This window comes from Pongo abelii, chromosome 3 (genome assembly GCF_028885655.2).
Source record: "Pongo abelii isolate AG06213 chromosome 3, NHGRI_mPonAbe1-v2.0_pri, whole genome shotgun sequence".
Taxonomy (NCBI): Eukaryota; Metazoa; Chordata; class Mammalia; order Primates; family Hominidae; genus Pongo; species Pongo abelii.
The window spans coordinates 46,519,480-46,539,276 of NC_071988.2; the positions used below are offsets into that span (position 1 = coordinate 46,519,480).

Sequence of the window (19,797 nt, forward strand, 5' to 3'; positions counted from 1 at the left end):
CTCTATTCTGTGTATGTGTATATATATACATACACACAAAAACACACACACACTGACACACACATATACACCGACACATACATATACCATATATATGTATATATACCATTTATATATATAAATAATATATATATACACATATATATACACATATATATACATATATATGGTATATGTGTGTATATATATATATATGATGTATATGTACATAATATATATTCTGGGTTTTACACTTAAATGTTTTAAAATTTATGTTATCATGGCTCATTGTATCATTCTGCATCTTGCTCTTGTTTCGTTTTTGCTCAGTGTTTTACTTTTGGGATTTATCTGTGTAGAAGCATGTAGAGGTTCAACTATTTTGACTGTTGTATTACATTGTGTGATTATATTCCTATTTATTTCCAATTAATAAAAATTGTTGCCAGTTTTGCACTACTAAAAACAACGCTGCCATAAACATTCTTAGACTGCATGAGTTTATCACTAGGGTATATTCTGAGTGGTAGAAATTCTGGGCCAAATGGCATGGGCATCTTTGACTTTACTAGTGTGTCCAAAGAGTGGTACAAAGTGTTTAGATCAATTTATATGTCTACTGAAAATGTATGGAGTTTTAAAAGCCAATTTTTAATATTCTTAAGTTTTGCATATCTGATGAGTTTAAAATAGTGTACAGTTCCTTTAATTTGCAATTCCTTATTTAGAGCGGCTTTTGATCTTTTTTTATTTACTTCTGGAAGTTTTTTTTCTGGTAATTTCTTTATACAAACCCTCTGATGGTTAAATTTGCTGAAAACGTGTTCTTTCTATGTATAACTTGACTTTTCAGAAGAAGCTTTGGATTTAAAGAAGGTTACATTTTAACATAGTTATCGCAATAATCTTTTTTATCATTTATAACTTTGTTCATCTTTAGATCTTTCCTTTTATCACAGTCATAAGGATATTCTCCTATCTAGTTTAAAGTTTTGAAAGTTTTGTTTTTTGTATTAAAGTTACATATCTACCTGTAATATATTTTCGTGTATGTAATGATGTAAAGATCTACTTTTTTCCCTTATGTATAATAAATTGTCTTGCAGCATTTATTGAATAGCTCATCTTTTCCTACTTCTCTTAAAATAGAGGAGTATTTCTGTGCTCTCTATTTGCTTGTACTGTTTTGCTTTTTATCCCTACATGAATTCCATGACAGAGACAAACTGATTCACTTTCTATATAGCACAATAATGTCTTGATATCTCAAAGGCAAATGCCCCTATATTCCTTCTCTTTTTTTCTTCTTCTTCTTCGAAGTTTTCTTGGCTTTTATTTACCCCCCTCATTCTTCTATTTGAATTTTGGAATTAGTTTATTCATTTCCATTTAGAATGTAGGAATTTTGATTCAAATTGGTTATATTTCTTACATTGGATAGAATTGACATCCTTACAATGTTGAGTCTTCCCAATTACCCATATGATACATTTTCCATTTATCTAGGTCATATTTTGTGTATTTAAATAATGTTATGTACTTTCACTCTAAATTTCTCGTGCATGTTTTTCCCCCAGTTATTCCTAGGTACATTAGAATTTTTTGTTGTTATTGTAATGGAATAAATTTTTCTATTATTTTTTTTGTTTGGTAACTCCTGTGTAGGGAAATACTAAGAATATGCGTAAGTTTCTTGACCTTGAGACACTTCCATCCTAGTTAGAAGCTAATTTTAAGCTGTACCCTATTTCCCTCATAAAAGTAAGCAGCAGACGATAATAGGAGTAGGGATTACAATTCACTTTACTTACACTTGTGTGGGTCCCTCTCCCATTAGATGTGAATTTCTCTAGGTCAGGAACCCTTTTTGAATCAGTTATAAGTCCCAGAATGCCCACAAAAAATTTTAATATATACTATTTAAGAAAAGAACAAACACCTAGCCCAGGGCCTTCTGCCTAACATGTGCTCAATGACATTTGTAGAATTGAAGTTACTGAATTTGATTTAATTCAAACAATACTTGCTCCTGCAGAATCCCAACCTACTGGCGAACAGAGGTTAAACTGTCTGGATGTTTCAGAGTTCTGCTAGGGGTCACAAATACCACCTTAAATGCTGTCAATTTAAGAAGGAGATTTTTCTTATCAGAACCTGGAGGAAAAGTGGGTCTTGCAGTGGATGGCCCTAGAAAAAAAGATTGCCTGCCTAGAACTGCTGCTGGATCCTTTGTTTCCCTCATTTCCCAACCTGGATGAGAAACGACAAGGGGAGGGAAGAAAAGTGGGGTGGAAGAAAAGTTGGCTTACCCCTCCTACTCTGCCTCCTACAAGTGCCTACACCAAGCCAGATGTCCTAGGATGCCTCCCAAGGGCACCTAATTTTTGGAGTTCTCAAATACGTCCTGAATTTCCTCTGTACCTTTAGTAACTCTCCTGTTCCCTCTCTCTCCACTCTTCCCTGCTTCCAGTCACCCCCACCCACAACCCCCGCTGATCACCTCCGCCCGGTACCCGCCACAGGCACCAGAGAACAACAGACCCGCCTCCAGAGTCCCCGTTCTAGGACCTCCCTGACTGTCAACGAAAGATGCCAATCACAGGCAGCCTTAGCCAGATCACTGAGCGCCCAGTTAAAAAAAAAACAAAATCAGGTTGAGAGCAGAAAGGAAATCAACATAGCAACCTCCAATGCATGAAGGAAACTCCGTTTACACATGCTCGTAGGATCCCCTGCGTGGAAAGAGCAGCTTGTCTCTGACTACCTGGAGGACACGGAGCACCCCAAATAGGAACTTTAGAGGGACTGAAATCTGTTGCCTGTTCCACTAGGAATATTGTTTGCAAGGCACAAGGTGTCTTTTGGTAGTGAGCGCGCTCTGCGCATGCGCAGGTCCATTCGGGAATTACTGCCCAGCAGCCGACTAAGTTGCATTCCTTGAATCTTCGCAGAAAAGACAATTCTTTTAATCAGAGTTAGTAATGTGGACAGTACAAAATCGAGAGAGTCTGGGGCTTCTCTCTTTCCCTGTGATGATTACCATGGTCTGTTGTGCACACAGGTGAGCTGCTGTTGTTGAATCTCTCTCTCTCTCTCTCTTTTTTTTTTTTCTTGGTATGTTTCTTTTTACGTGTCTGCTGGATCATGTATCTTGTTGTTTGGGGGTAGGTTTGCCTGTATCTTTTTATATGTGCTCACAGTTTGTGCTCATTTTGAATACGGTCCCTACTTCTTCCCCTTAGCACCAATGAACCCAGCAACATGTCATACGTGAAAGAGACAGTGGACAGATTGCTCAAAGGATATGACATTCGCTTGCGGCCGGACTTCGGAGGTAACGCTTCATCTTTTTTCAACCTGTAACCCATCCCTAGTTCTCCTTTTCTGTTAAAGATAAATGTCAAAAAAAAAAAAAAAAGGCATGTCATTGTCGTAAGTGTGCACTATGCCCTGGACACACACACACACACACACCCCGGGTCCCCAGTCTCAGGTGGATGAATCCTCAGGCGGAGGCGACCTTCTCCCGGGCCGACACACCCTCTGCATAGTCACTGCATCACGCGTGTGCCCACACCTGTTTTCCCAGGCTGTCCCCCTGAAAGGGGTGGTGGGGGGAGCAGGGAGGGAGCCCGTTCAGAATGGAGTAAGGGCTGGGAAGCCCCCAGACCCTCCCCAGCCTGCTGTCACTGAGAGAATCTGTTCCTAATGTGGCCCACCTCCCCGGCAGGGCCCCCCGTCGACGTTGGGATGCGGATCGATGTCGCCAGCATAGACATGGTCTCCGAAGTGAATATGGTGAGTGGCCTCCCGACGGGCCCGGCGGTCCCGCTTACGCAGATGGGAAATGGACCGGTCCCTTTGCCCTCTGCGTTTCATTGGCGGTCACCTCGCCCCTGGCCCCTGAGGTCCCACTCCGCACGCGCTCCCCGCTCCGGCACACACACCCGGTCGCCCCTGGTTTGTAATTTCGACACACACGGGCTACTGCGGTGTTCCAGGGGAAACGTGCTCGGCACTATTTTGGGAAGGACGAGTGACTGTTGCGCCGTGGATCGTCTGGGGCGGAGTCTGAGCGTTACTTTAGCTGGGTTTCCCTGCCTGTTAGGATGAGGAGGGCACCATCTGCTGGCAGCCGGGCGGCCTGCACTAGGGTCCCCGGACGGGTGGTCAGCAGCCATCACCTCCCCAGGCGCGGTCCTGGCAATCCCCATGGCCCTCGCAGTCAGCGAGCCCGGATGCACCAAGGCCCTGCCCCCAAGAGCACAGTCAGGGTTTCAAAGTGTCCTCTCTCTCCAGGTTCAGGCACACCGGGTGGCAGGAGCAACAGGCTAAGACAACAGTCCATGTTTGCTAGTAGGAAAAGTGCCCGAGCCTGGGTAGGCTTGTGTTGTTCTCTTGCGGGAGGTTATGAATTTGTCTTACTGCATCTTGCAAATTTAAGCTGAAACAAAATAAATCAAGTCATATTGCTTCACCTTACTCTAGAAACCTAAGCATGCCTAAAAAACCTGATAATTTAAGGGACGTTGGAAGGGAGAGGGGGCGACAGTACAGTCCTTTCATTTCAAAGGGGTCAACATTCTTTTATATGTTTTTTCTCTCTCTTTTTGGAAGCTATTGCAAAATGAACTGAAATAGCTGCCACTTTCTCTGTTGGCTGGTTCCGTCCACTGTGTGTAGGAGTTTTCTACTTAGAGTTTCTAACTGTTGCTTCTTGTAAGACGGGGAAAAGCCTGTTGCTTTTCTAGAATCAACCACCCGGGGAACAGCTAGATCTACGTGAGCAAAATGCCATTTTTATTCCACTTGTGAAAAAATATTATGGCGGCAGAAATTAATAAATCCTGAATAATTTAAAGAGTAAAACCATTTGAGATTGTATCACTCTATGGCTATAAAGGCTATTGAATTGTCTTTCATTTCATTCCTACTGTGTCGTTTTATTTTAATATGCTATGGTTTAAGAATTCTTTTCTTTTCCTTTTTAGGTTATGTTAGGGAAGAAATAAATATGTCTATAGCTTATTGAATAGGAATAGAATAAAAGGTGTGACTATTTAATTTCTGTATTTTGTAGTTGTAGCGGCTCCTGCTTCAAATAACTTATTTAAAATACTATTTTTAAATGTCTCTGATTGTCGTGCTGGAAAAAGAAACTCAATTTTAAAAACGTAATACACAATGAATATTTTCTCATTTGGCAAACTGACTTATTATATTCTGTTTACATACATGTCAACACCACAAAATAACCCAAAACATATTATTTTAGAAACACTCTGAGGAATGTAATAATATGTGCCTAATCTACACAAATGCAACTGGACAAATTAGACAATGAATTAGTTTAACAAGTTGTATCATGTAGATTAATAATGATAATATTTTTCCTTTTCAATCATTTACTTTGGTATCTTGTAAGCATCCACAGATAGTTGATAAAATAGATTTAAAAAGCTCAAAAAGCAAATGCAGCCTTTGTTCTACCTTGCCGTGTAGAGTGCCATGATTTTCAGAATTTAAAAAAATATATAATTCTGTTGGCTATATTGACATACCCCTTTTCAGTTTTTTTTTTAAACTCAATTAAATAGGGAAGTTGCTGCAATCAACAACCACCATAACAAAACGTTCTGTATAATCAGTTGTTCAACTGAATTCATACATAAGCTCAGAACAAGGATTGACTTTAATTGAAATACCACTGGACATTTCTTCCTAATGATTAAATAATACAGTCTGTTTACTCATGGCAACACGTGTATATGCACTTGATTTTTCAAAAATATTCACCCAGCTGATAAGCCTTTGAAAATACATATTCTACTACAATCCCCATTACCTTTCCACAGCAATGTTAGAGACATGATTAGAAAATAGAAACCACTCAAAGTTGAAAAATAATAAACCTTGATTTACTTGTTCTTTCTTGTTTCTCCTTTTAGTGAGCACTATCAACAACCCAAAGTTTATTTTATCTTCTGTCATTTATGACAAAACATTGAAATAAATAGATTGGAAATAACTCCAAGAAAAATGGAAATAAAGAGTAATGTTTTTAAAATTGAGGGTTCTGTATAAACACAACTCAGATGGTTAGCCCGCACCCCCAAAAGAGAATTGTTTATTATATGTTGTGATTTTTAGATAATATAAATAGAGTAGGAAGACCATGGAAAATAAGACTTATTGCTTATTGCTTTTTGTATTAAGCATGTTTCGGTACCTGATAGGCAGTAACTTTTGAGTAATTTAATAGAAAATTTTCGTGAACATTAAATGACAAGAATATAAGAAAGAGAATGGACAATAATATCATAGAAATAGTTTTTAAGAAAATGCAAGTTGAATCAATTTCTAAAACATTGCTTATATTTATGTTCTTATTCATTACCATTATTACCCATTCCATGGCTGGGAAAATGACATAACTGTGCATTAAATTAGTGGATTTGGGAACTAGGTTCCGTTCATTTTTGTTCTTTTCCGTTGCTTCCCCAAGTAAAAATATAATCCCTGATTGGTTTACACATTGTCTGCTTTACAGACTAACATCGTATCAAGAGTATTTTCTGATTTCTCAATTTGTGAAAAATTAAGTGTTTTCTTAATTTTTCACAAATTAAGAAACAAAAGCAATCTTTACATAGTAAAGAATCTCTACAATCAAGAATCATTGGTTCTAAGCAGTGAATGCAAAAATTGTGAAGAATAATTCCGATGCAGATAAACATATCTACTTGAGAACAAGACTTTTCAGGCAATAATATTATTGATTAAATTAGAAAGGATTGTTCTTTTGGCATCATGGGATATATTGTTTGTGTGATAGCAACTACATACTGTTACCATTTTCTAAACTGTCATCTTAAGAAACCACCATGATTTCCATTTATATATTATAACCTTCAAGCCTTGTCTTTTAACTGTTTCTGCCAAGCCACAGACACACACACACACACACACACACACACACGTGCACACACAAAGAGGACTGACTAAAGATGAACAGGAGGCAGTTGGAGTAAACGGAGACAAGAGCTCCCAGAAATTGTCCTTAACATAACCACTAACATCTGCTACTATAAAGCCAGTAAGACACAGACAGTAGTAGGCAAGTTTTCTCTTCGAACAGTAGTTTGGGGAAACATGATATTAACTACCTTCTAACAAGTAGTTGAACTCTTGTATTTCAAATTCCAGTGACTAGCTGTTCCTTCTTATTCAAGAGGTGGATCCTGATTACCAAGTAGCTCTCTGTACCTAATCTGAAGTCATGATGGTCCAAATGGCCACCCCTAGAAGACCTTACATCGAATGAGTCCTGACTCAATACAGGACTCAATCCAAGCTGTTCCCAATATGAAATAGCGATCATGGATTCATTCTTTTTCCTTCCTTCATGCATGAATGAGTGTAACAGTGAATGCTCTTACAGACATTACAGTGAACAATGATGACAAAAACAAAAATGAGCCAATTTTATAAATAATGCTTAAGGAAAGACAAATTTAATTTACCAAATATCCACTTAAAACTCACTGTTTCTGTTGTTGTGGTGGTGATTTTAATATTAGACTCTGGAAGTTTCTGGTACATGCTTCAGTTATATCTCATTACCCTCTCTGCGGTGACTGAAAACAGGAACTGCTTGTCAGATTCCCAGTCCCCTCATGAATTTCTCTAGGTCCGTGCTTCGCAATCTTTAACATATAGGTGAATCACTCTGGGATCTTATTAAAATGCAAATTCCAAACCAGAGGTGTGGGATGGGGCCTGACATTCTGCATTTTTCCTGGGCAATGCCGATTGCTGGTATATAGATTGCACTTTGAATATCAAGGTAGTACATTATCCTAAGTTCCAGCTTAATTAAGAAATTGGGTGGGTGCAGTGGCCCCAACCAGTAATCCCAGCATTTTGGGAGGCCAAGGCGAGTGGATCACTTGAGGTCAGGAGTTTAAGACTAGCCTGGCCAACATGGTGAAACCAACAAATTAGCTGGGTGTGATGGTGCGTGCCTATAGTCCCAGGTACTCTGGAAGCTGAGGCATGAGAATCACTTGAACCCGGGAGGCTGGAGGTTGCAGTGAGCCAAGATCGTGCCACTGCACTCCAGCCTGTGTGATAGAGCAAAACAATCTTAAAAAAAAAAAAAGAAAGAAAAGTAAAGAAAAAAAGAAATGAACTTTTTTTTTTCCATTCAAATTTCTTTAGGAATGTTATTATTTAAGTTGCAGGTAGCTGTTCTCTAAAGGGAAAGTTAATTCTATAATTGATGATGATGATGATAAGCAACAGGATAAAGGCAGGAGCCTGGAGATGGGGCTTGACCTAAACTAAATAAATAGTCTTCTTATCTGTATTAATACCTGTGAATCAACCAATCTCAAATGATGGCAATGAAAACATTTCCAAGTACAGTAACTCCACAATACTATCCTGTTGCTTTACAGGGACAACTATGCCTTTTTTCTTAGGATAAAGAACATTGAAAACTGTTTTTGCACCACTGAGGAGCTAGCAATAACTTTGTAAAATAGCCTAAACATACTCTTGATGCTGTCAGTAAGGTCTCTGAGGTTATAATAGAATTTCCTTTGCAAACAGAACAAATAGGTGAGTACCACTGAAAGGCAGAAACAGGTATTAGCTAGCATGTAAATACATTTTATTCTTATATGAGTAATCACACAAGTTTTTCTTTTAGGTTCTGGGTTACAATTTTATAACATCTGGAGAGGCTGAGGAAGGAAAATCTTCCCTTTGCCTGTCTGTTTGGAGATAACATATATATATATATATATATATATATATATATATATATACACACACACACATATACATATATATATATACATATACATATATATATATACATTTTTTAACTCTAAGCCACATTAAAGCAAGCCTATCTAGATTGTTTTAAAGTTTGAGTTTACATTTGAAAGCCTGGGATTTTAGGATTGCAGAATCAGACTGGGTATTATAGTGTGAAATACAATGAAAATAAATAGTAACTCAATGAACATTTTCCATATGTGAGGTATGGTTATCAGTGCTTTACATTAATAGCGATTTAATCCTTTACTTAATGCTATGCGATTCTTACCCCTCCCCACCATTACAGATTGAAAAACTGACGCTGAGAGAGCGGGAAACGTTGTTAGGTTAAATACCTTACTCAGAAGTTACACAGCTAGTGAATGGCAGAGTCAAAATTTGAAACCAGGCAGCCTGTCTCCAGGGTCTGGCTCCTAACTACTAGACTAGTAAAAAATAGCCTAGGACTTTGAGTTGGTAATTTGGCTTCTCTAGGTTTCTCCTTTGTAAAATGAAGCTAAATTACATAATTGCTAAACCCTTTTCCAGTTCAAATATCCTATAATAAAAACTTAGATATTTAAAGATTTTAGACTCCATCAAAATAAAAAATATTTGTCTCCATCTTACTCCCTTGCTAGATTGTCTTAAATGCCATATTCTCCTGGTAGGTGAGTCAATCACAAGAATTTATTGAGTTCCCACTGAATGCAAATGATGTAGCCTCCTGGGAACATTGAAGTACTGATTGTGTGCAATCTAGGGCCTCTTGAATCATTATTTTAATTAGTCATGGCATCCTCATCCAACTTTTTCTTCCTTAAACACATTCACAAAGACAGCAACAAGAAGCAATGATCTTCAAAATGAAACTGGCCTAATGCCTGGTTTATATTGTATTGAACATTAGAGCCAAGACTAAATTGCAATTATGTCTATGTAGAGCTGTCCATTGTATTTAAACTGGGCACACTGCTCCACCACGACTGAAGTAATAATTTTTTTAACACTTGTTGTGAAACAGAAGGAAAGTATTATTTTTGAAGATCTGAGTATCCCAAAGGATTTACCCAACCTGCCTAAAATCCTTCCATGAGGTGACTGAGAAATGAGGGGTAAAACCAGGGTGTTTGTCTTAGCTGAATGTCACTTAATATCCATTCTTTAAGTTTCTGATGATTTTTGTCTTGGCAGGCCCCCAAATACTTCATAGCACCTTCAAAACACTCATACACAAATGAAATCTTGCATTATCAAGGAAAGTAAAACATTTCAAAAGAGAAATGAATGGTTTAAATATTTCCAGTTGGCTTAGGTTTCAGTGAGGGGGCTCAAATGACGTAATCATACTTGAAAATCATAGGAGGAAGAATTGGTAGATGTTTATAGTTGACTAAATGTTAGTACATAGTTCATCCATAAACCATATGAGCACTGAAATTCTTTTTCCCAAAATACTTCTGTTTTCAGTAGATCAAGCATTTCATGAAGTTCCTTAACTTCTATCTATTGAAAGGGAAGGACGTTAATAGTAGCATTTAACAATCTATTATTCACTACTTGACAGATATGCTTAAGAAAATGTTTACGATTAATTCAAATCAGTGGTGAAATCTTAGAAAAAAAGGCTGGCCACAAGAAAAAAGTGAAAGATGCATTTTTTATCTTTAGTAAGCCCGGTTACCCCTTTTAGAGTCCTTAGAGTCTTCATTGCTACTCTTCTGCTAAGTGAACCAATGTACCTTTCCCTGTCTCTCACATCCCCAATAAAATCTGTTATTGCATTGTGAATTTGAGAATAAAGGATAATTTTCCAATAGCATTGATCCAACTACTCAAGCAGAAAAGAAAATACAAAAAAAAAAAAAAAAACCCAGACAACTAGATACAGTCTCTGTTCTTGGAGAGGTTATAGTCTTTTTCAAAAAACAGACAAAACAGTTTAAAGTTTCTAATCATGAAGTGAAGATTTTTCTTTTTAGAGGAATGTCTTTTTTGAAAAGTATATTTTTGGAAGAAGAACTGTGGATTTGAAACATCCATAGTTATCTTGGTCTATGTGGTAGGTGCTATGATAGAGACATGTATGTATAGGATCCTATGGGAGCACCAGTTGATAGTTTTGAAGACATGATGAAGGGTTAATGCCTGAAGTGAATCTTAGAAAAGAATAGTAGTTAGCAATTGTGTAGAAGTTCTTCTCATTTGTAGCCTATATATATTTCCACACAAAAGAAAGGGCATATGCATTGGGAGGTGTGCCTGAAAACAGCATGAAGTGTTCTGGGAACTACATATAATTCCTATTGTGAAAACTTAAAAGGCACAGGGAGGATTGTCAAGAGATCAGACTGCATGCTAAAAGCAAGTTGTAGAACAATGTCATTGAATGCTCTCATTGTGTAAAAAAGGTGGCTTTCTATAAACATGTATTTGTTTGTATATGCCCTGGCCATTTCTGAAAGGATACACAGAAGAAAATGAGTAATAGTTATTCCTCTTGGAAGTGGAACAAGGACCAGAAATGCACTGCAGAGGAATATTTACTGTCTTTTATATACCCCTTTGAACTCTTGGCTTTAAAAAAATCTTACATGTACGTGTCCTCCACTTTCATTTTAAAAAGAGAATTTGTACTACACACTCACATGCAAACAGATAAAGAAATGATGCTGGAATATCTATGCTGAGGAAATGGACCCTAATCCTGAAATGCAGAACATCTGACAAAATGTTTAATGGGAACTGTGTTTTATATTTTAGGTTCTTGCAGCTATGTGGAGGATGAAGTAGAGAAGGCTAAAACTGAGGACAGTGTTAGGAAGCTAAGAGTGTTTTAAGGTTCAAATGAGAGGTGATAGATGCCTAAACTAGTACTTTCCATAGGAATAGACAGAAAAACGATATTCAGAAGCAAATCAAAGGAATTAATGACTCTTTGGATGACAGGGATTAGAGAAGAAATGAGCCCTGGATCCCCATCTATGGTTCCATATTAAGTGATTGACCCTGGGGCTGCATGTGCCTAGGGAGGGAACCCAGGGCCAGGAGCACCACACCATCTCTTTCACTGCTGAAGTGGACACATTTTCAGAAAAAAAAATAGAGTATATTATAAGTATATGTTATAAGGCACTTGGGGAAGAATTGAATTAGATTATTGAATATTGACATCAATGAACTATTTCTTCCAAGTCTGTTCACAAATAAGGTGAGCTCTACAGAGATAGATCCTGAAGCCCATAAATGTAGTGAGTGAAATGCGTTGGTTAGAGATAGGGAGAAAGGGTGCTGGGCAAAGACAGAATGGAATAGAGTCAACTTTAATTATCCCTAGTAATATAGCTTTTTATCTAGGAGGACCTAGACTCTGACAGTATTTAGAGCATACTTTTCAATCCTTCCAGAGGCGTGATCTTTGTGTTCTGTTTTAGATGCCTTTATAAAACCTTATAGGTAGGGGAAATAGATGTGTGGGAAACTTACTTACACAGCATCTGGTCTCTTCTCCACTGTATCGCTAAAGTGATTCAGAGTCCTTCTGGAACATTGTGTTTCCATGTGAGATTGCACGAAAGCAGTGTGAGTTCTTGTAGAAACTGTATTTGGTGATGAAATGAGACCGGATACAACAGGCAGGGCAAATGAGGCTGACAGCATGCCTTGAGAAATGAAGCTTACCTGCCAGGAAATTAAAAATTGACCTCAGGACCTTTGCACAAGAATGAAAACATTTGAATGGACTGTTGGGTGTGATTCTAAACAAGAATTCAACAGAGCCCTGTCCCCTACAAGTTGGTCTCCTGGAAAGAGGAAATCTATTTAAGCAGTCTTATTCACAGATTATACTATTTCATTTAGAGAAAGACAGAGAAACAGCTAGAGAAATAGATTCAAATAGAAGAGGTCCCTTAGGTAGCTGTTAGCAATCAGCTGGTCTTTCCCTACCTCTACTGAAAAGAGTATGGATGAAAGGTCTTCAGATATATCAGGAAAAATTAGAGGTTAGATGCCTTGACTCTTGTTGCTAAATGGATTAATCAGGGAAGTTGCTAAGAATGAATCCCATTTGAATGATAGGGTTTATTTGGTATCTTTCCTGAAAGCAGAGAAATAGATTTGTCGAAAGCTCAGGATCTCTGCCTACTCTAGCCCTCTGTGACTCACGGAGATATTTTTACTTAAGATTTATTATTTTCAAGGGAATGATACACAATTCTCTAGTCAAGGGAAATAGCTTTGTTGTCTCCATGGAGACAGTTCAATGACATTCATTTGGAATCCCACCTGTGTCTAGAACATTTTCTCATGTCAGTGGCCATTATTTCTACCTCCTGCCACCTGCAAACCCTCTCCCACCCAAATGCATCTAGGTCTACTTCAAATCGTATTTTTTCTATGGAGTCTTTTCTGCAGTCTTACCAGAGAGAATTATACTGGAGAAAGAATATCTGGGGCATATTAGGAAATCAAGACTCATAAAAGACAAAAGACCCAATATAATTTAGGAATTATACATATAAAGGTCTTCCTAACCTTGCCTTTATCCCCCTACTATGTAGGCTTTAGGAAGCTTAGAATTATATTCTTTATATTCTCTATTATGACTCCCAGCATATTTTAGTGACTGAATAATAACATTCACTAGAAATTTTTGAGTCATAGAAATTGTTAGTAAATATAACATTTACATTTTTAAATTCAGAAATTAATAGTTTCTTTATCAAGTCTACCTTATACTTTAATCTGTAATTTTTTTATGTTGACCATGAATCATGAGCTGTTTCCGTAGAAACAGCTTCATCACATGGCATAGCCAGTTTCACAGACACAGAATCACTTCATGACAAATATCAATGCATGTATGTGTATGTGTACAGTATGTATATATAAAATATACGTGTGTATGTGCACAGTATATATATATACAAATATATATGTATATATAGTCTGCTTTAAAAAATAATCACTACTTTTCATTTTCCAAATATCATCTTACTGGCACATAGACTGTCAATATTTCTAGATACAGGTAATAAATTGTTAAAGAATAATTTGATTGAGGATTACAAAGTGAATGACACTTAAAAAGAAGAAAAATCAAAAATAAAAGGTAGCATATGAAAAGGGGCTTTTTAGCAAATCTGTAGGGATTTTTAAATAAGAATAGTTATATTTTAAAAGGTAATCAAAGACTTAAACATAAAAGTAAAAAGTTAAAATCATGTCTAATCCACAAATATATATGCATGTAATATATATCTACCCACATCCATTATCTGTCTAGTCATTTTGTATGTATACAAAATTGTATATATACCTCATGTATACATAATTTTATCCTTGCTGCTACATGATATGTTTTAAAATGTCAACTTTTTTCTGAAATCTCCACATTCACACAGTAATTTGTTATAACCAGTAAATGTGGTAAATCAACTACCACATTAAATGGTGGTGAAATTTTCTTACCACTGATATCACCACCTCTCTCTCTCTTCCGTGCCCTCCTCCCCTGCCCCCATTTAGCATGTCCTAAAGAAATAATTGGGGAAATAAAAATCCCAAGCCAACTATTGAGTTGAGGCCAATGAGAAGAGAGAAAGAAGATTCACTACAGAGGTTAATATTGGCCAACTGAAAACTTCTGTCTTCATGTGGGGAGAACTGATCTTTAGAAGTGTAGAAGTTGGGAATGAGAGGAAGACTGGATAAAAAAATTGGAGAGTAGGATATATTCACAAAACTGGAAAAATGGATTCAGTTCTTGGTGGGTTATTTGTGTCTGCCTCTTATATCTATGTAAACATCACTTTGGGAAATACCCCACAAGCTATGTTGCATAAAGTTTGGAAGGAATTTCATAACGTGGTTCTCTGAAATTGTGGAAAGGAATGACTTCCAGGATTTTACAGGATGGCATCTGTTCTATTGTGTTCAAAATCACTGCTACCAGACATAAATTTAACTTGATGGATTATGTGTTTGCATAGTCACTGTTCTGCTGTTCCACATTTTAAAGGATTTATACAGCACCTTTAGTTCTGCAAAATGGACAGAGATATGAGCCAAAACTCAAATAAAGCGATTGCCTTTATTCTTTTTCAATAAACTTAACTTGTTCAATTTCACTGAGTGGAGCTTAGTTGGTGAAACAAAATATGGGACCCTTTCTGTACAATAACTAGTGAGCACCTGCAGAAGGGGGTTTCAGAATAACTGGAAAGCTATCTCCTTGAAATGTCATTATTAGAACTTGATTTATTCGGCTTTGATTCCTGCAGAAATGTAGCTAACCTTGAGAGAGGAAAACATAATGCTAGTCTTCAGTTACTCTTTTTATATCAGAATGTGAATGAATGGTTACATGAGAGAACAGGTTTGCTTATGGACAGAGATTAGAAAACAGAATAAGGAGAAAGAAGAAGCTGGAGTTATTTCATAGGTTTTCCCAGAATCAGCAATTTCCTGAATTTGGGAGCTGATATTGAACTAGGTAGAAAAAGTGGCCAAGGTGTGCTGAGACAGCGTTTGTGTTGCCTACACTGATCTTCTGCATTTGAAAAGCATTTTGCTTGATCTGACAGTGATGCCTAATAATTTGTAGCCCAGGATGTGAAATCAACAACTCTAACTCCATTCTCTGCTTGTGTAACATCTGTGTTAATGAGGCAAGATGATAATAATATTTTGTAGTTTTAATAATTAATCTCACAGTTAAAATCAGTGTCCAGTGGGCAGTATACACCAACAATCTTTTAAGTCCAGACACTCTTCATCTGGAGTGTATAGTTTTGATTTTACCCTCGAAGTACCTTTCCCTTGAACATGTTTCTGTTAGGCTATATTTGAACAATTTTAAATCACTTTAAGATGTCAGGATGATGTTGTATCCTAATTTATACTCTCAAGTATAAATCTTGTGATTTACTTAATCTCTTTGATTCTCAGTTTCATGTAAAATGATAACAAGAATTTCTGCTTTACCTGTTTCAGAGAGCTATGAGTGTCAAAAGAGATATATACAATTATATGCTCTGGTGTAAGTTATGTGTAAAATGTACAATAGTATAATTGTTAAGTGCTGGTATTTTTTATTTTATATTTATCTCCCAGGCTTATAATGAATTTCTCCCTCTTTAATGCCAAGACACCGGGGGTAACATTAATTCACATTATGCATATTCAGATATAATAAATATAATATTTTTGTTTCTTATTGGGGTTTTCATCATGCAGTTGAAATTCATACTACTTTTAATTGTGAAATTTCTTTGTGAGAACTGACAATAAAAATCAAAATAATTTCCCCCTCTTCCCTCCTGATAATTTTATCTTGTTTCTTACTCTGAGAAGGAGCAGAACCACGTTACCACTCAAACTTAAACAAAATTTCAATCAGTATATGGTCCTTCCATACCTCTCTAAATGTCATATTTTGTGATACTCCCCTTATATGAGGAGGAAATAAAATGTGTCGCTTTACAAGGGCTTAGCCTGAGATTTACAAGGGCTTAGCTCTGAGATTGACTTCTCACTTTTTAAGTTACAGCTCCTCCTCTTATAAGATCTGTTATGTTGGCATTAATTAACTCTAGAGTGACTATGCAAGTCACTGACCAAACATACACCTTCGAGAATGAAAATGGGCACTATTAATAATTACCCATGGACAACAAGTGTAAAACAACACTGTCCTAGGAAATCCGGGATTTATGATTACGCTATGCCACTCAAAGCCTGAATTTCTCTTTAAAATGGAAATAAATGATATTTTCTTCTTAGGTTATCGAAGGCTAAATGAGATAATGTGTACAAATATTTTAGCATAGTTCCCTGACTCTGAGTAGGTACTTGGGGAAAAAACTAGTCATTTTAAAGCATAGTATTCTCCTTTATCATCATCATCATCATCATCATCATCATCATCAGTCCATTTCAGCTGATATAACAGAGTGTCACAGACTGGAAAGCTTATAAACAAGAGACATTTCTCTCTCAGTTCTGGAGGATGGGAAATCTAAGATCAAGGCACTGACAGATTCTGTGTCTGTTGAGGGGCTACTGCTTGGTTCAAAGACAGCCTTCACATGGTGTGCTTACATGGTGGAAAGTGGTGAGGGAGTTTACTGGAGCCTCTTTCCTAAGGGCTCAGTTATGAGGATTTTGCCCCCACAACCTAATAACCTCCCAAAGACCTCACCTCCAAATATTGTTACATCAGAGCTTAAGTTTTGGCATGTGACTTTTGTGGGGAACACACATTCAGTCTATAGCAATCATTATCATCATCATCATCCTATTTAATGAACATTTACACTGTAACCAGGCACTGTTATGAGAGCTTAATATGGGTTGGCTCTGTGTCCCCACTCAAATCTCACCTTGAATTTTAATTCCCATAATCCCTATGTGTTGTGGGAGGGAGCCAGTGGGAAGTGACTGAAACATAGGGGCAGTTTCCTCCATGCTGTTTGCATGATAGTGAGTGAGTTCTCATGAGATCTGATGGTTTTATAAGCATCTGGCATTTCCCCTGCTTGCACTTCTCTCTCCGGCCACTCTGTGAAGAGGTGCCCTCTGCCATGATTGTACGTCTCCTGAGGCCTCCCCAGCCATGTGGAACTGTGAGTCAATTAAATTCCTTTCCTTATTAATTACCCAGTGTCAGATATTTCTTCATAGCAGGGTGAGGACGGACTAATACAGTGCTTCATATGTAAATATCAACAATAAAATTATAGTAGATAAGAAGAGTTTTTACACTAAAGTTTGTAGATAACCAAACAAACAAAAATATTATTTATCTGTTCACTTCTGCTTATCAAGCACTTCGTAAAAGCAAAGGTACTTGGCAGGAACTGTGAAAGGTTATTAAAAATTGTAGGATTTACTTTATTTTTTAAGGAACATCCAAAAATCTCACTGAGAAGGTAAGTTACGAAAAGATAACTGTCTACATGAAGTCATAATTGACCACTAATGGCACCAAAAAAGGTCCTGAATATGAGATCACAGTGGCCCTGAAGATGAGATCTCATGACATAGCAGAGAAAGTGCAATCAAGCTGAGATATGCAGGAGAAGAATAATCTAGGTAGGAAGGTAATTGATATTCCAAGTAGGGAAAATAGTATTAAGAAATCTGTAACAATAGCAAAGACATGGAATCAACCTAAATGCCCATCAATGATAGACTGGATAAAGAAAATGTGGTACATATACACCATGGAATACTATGCAGCCTTAAAAAATAATGAGATCATGTCTTTTCAAGGACATGGATTGAGCTAGAGGCCATTATCCTTAACAAACTAACAAAGGAACAGAAAACCAAATGTGGCATGTTTTCACTCATAAGTGCCAGCTAAATGATGAAAATACATGGACACATAGAGAGGAACAACATGCACTGGAGCCTGTCAGAGGCTGGAGGGTGGGAGGAGGGAGAGGATCAGGAAAAATAACTAATGGGTACTAGGCTTAATACCTGGGTGATGAAAATAATCTGTACAACAAACCCTCTGGACACAAGTTTAGCTGTGTAAGAAACTTTCACATGTACCCCTCTGAACTTAAAATAAAAGTTAAAAAAATGAAATAAAACAGTCTTCCAAAAATAATAAATAAATAAAAAATCTGTAGCAGTAAGATTACCAAGGGTATTCAAAATGACAGAGAGGTTCACATGACTCTTCAGGCTGGAAAAATAATCCTGGAGTCTTGATAATGATAATACAAATTAAACACATCTGCAAAGCAGGTACTATTCTAACCATTTTATGAATATTAACCTATATAATCTATAAAGCAACCATATGAAGTACATATCATTATTATCCCTATTTTACAGATATGTAAACTGAGATATAAAAAAAATTAAGTAACTTGCCCAAAGTGATATAACAAGTAAGTGATAGAGCTGTGATCTGAACCCAGATAATTAGCTTCAGAGTCTATGTGTGGTAATTAGGTCACTACATCAGTTAGATCATAAAACATCATTATTTCTAGTAACATTTAGACATAGAAAAGTTTCAGAGATTTAGGGAATATGGTTAATACTAGAAATTGGGTCCTAGGTGGAAATGCATTAGCAAATAATATTATTTATTCCTGAGTTAAACTTTATAAAAGTAAGGAGTATTTTGATTAATGTCTTCAGATTTATGAAATGTTTGATCTATTTGCTGATTTAATTCATATTGGATCTACTGTACGCAAGGTACAAAGTGTTATTAATCAGAAACAGGAAGAGATAATGGATTTGTCTTCCCTCTGAGACAATCTTAACTTGAGAAGGAAATGAAGTTTAAATTGGACATAAGGAAGAGCATCTTGACTGTAATGAGTGAGAAGACGCTGGAAGGAACTACTAACAGTAGTTGGGAAGTGTACATCCTTAGAAAGCTTCGGAACAAAAAAAGATAATTATATCTGTCCTACTTGGCTTAAATGGCTGTGCTGTCCAAAGGCAAGAGGGTGAGACCAGAAAGTAAATTTCTCTCAACATTTTTCCTGATGGAAAATTTTGAGGTTCAAAAATTTTTACTTTATAAATGACAAATGATCCATCATAGCTTCAAAAATCCCTACATTGTAATCACCTTTTTAGTATGTATACTTGAGGATTGATTTATTCAGTCATAACCACACATTCAGAGACAATGACAGGGCCCTGGGTTAGGCCATTATGAATTAAGTTTCTCTTCTTGGAATGACTAACTTGTGACCTTACAGTGCACAATACTCAAACTTATATCTCAGAAAAAGCTGCCATGTCACTGAGCTTCAGAGTAATTAATGAAGAGGAGACACAGCAGATGTTAAATTCCCAAATGCCAGGAGTCTTTTGCAATGAGGACTTCTTAAAGACAATGACCACACCTCATACTGTGCTTGATAAGAGCCTTACGCATAGAGCAGGACGAATAAAATTGTGTTCAATTTAAGCGTGACGCATTCAATTCAAGTCTATCTGTACTTTTGTATT

General features: G+C 36.8%; 1 protein-coding gene across 2 annotated transcripts in view; it reads left to right on the plus strand.

The window, feature by feature from the left end:
- Positions 1-2,851: 2,851 nt before the first annotated feature.
- The window catches only part of GABRB1 (gamma-aminobutyric acid type A receptor subunit beta1), a 393,003-nt gene continuing 376,057 nt past the window's right edge, over positions 2,852-19,797 (plus strand). For both annotated transcript variants that reach the window (XM_002814717.5, XM_009239924.3), the window contains exons 1-3: positions 2,852-3,040; positions 3,222-3,313; positions 3,710-3,777. In XM_002814717.5, coding sequence (XP_002814763.2) covers positions 2,961-3,040; positions 3,222-3,313; positions 3,710-3,777 — 240 coding nt within the window. In that variant the 5' untranslated portion in view covers positions 2,852-2,960. The remainder of the gene's footprint in view (positions 3,041-3,221; positions 3,314-3,709; positions 3,778-19,797) is intronic.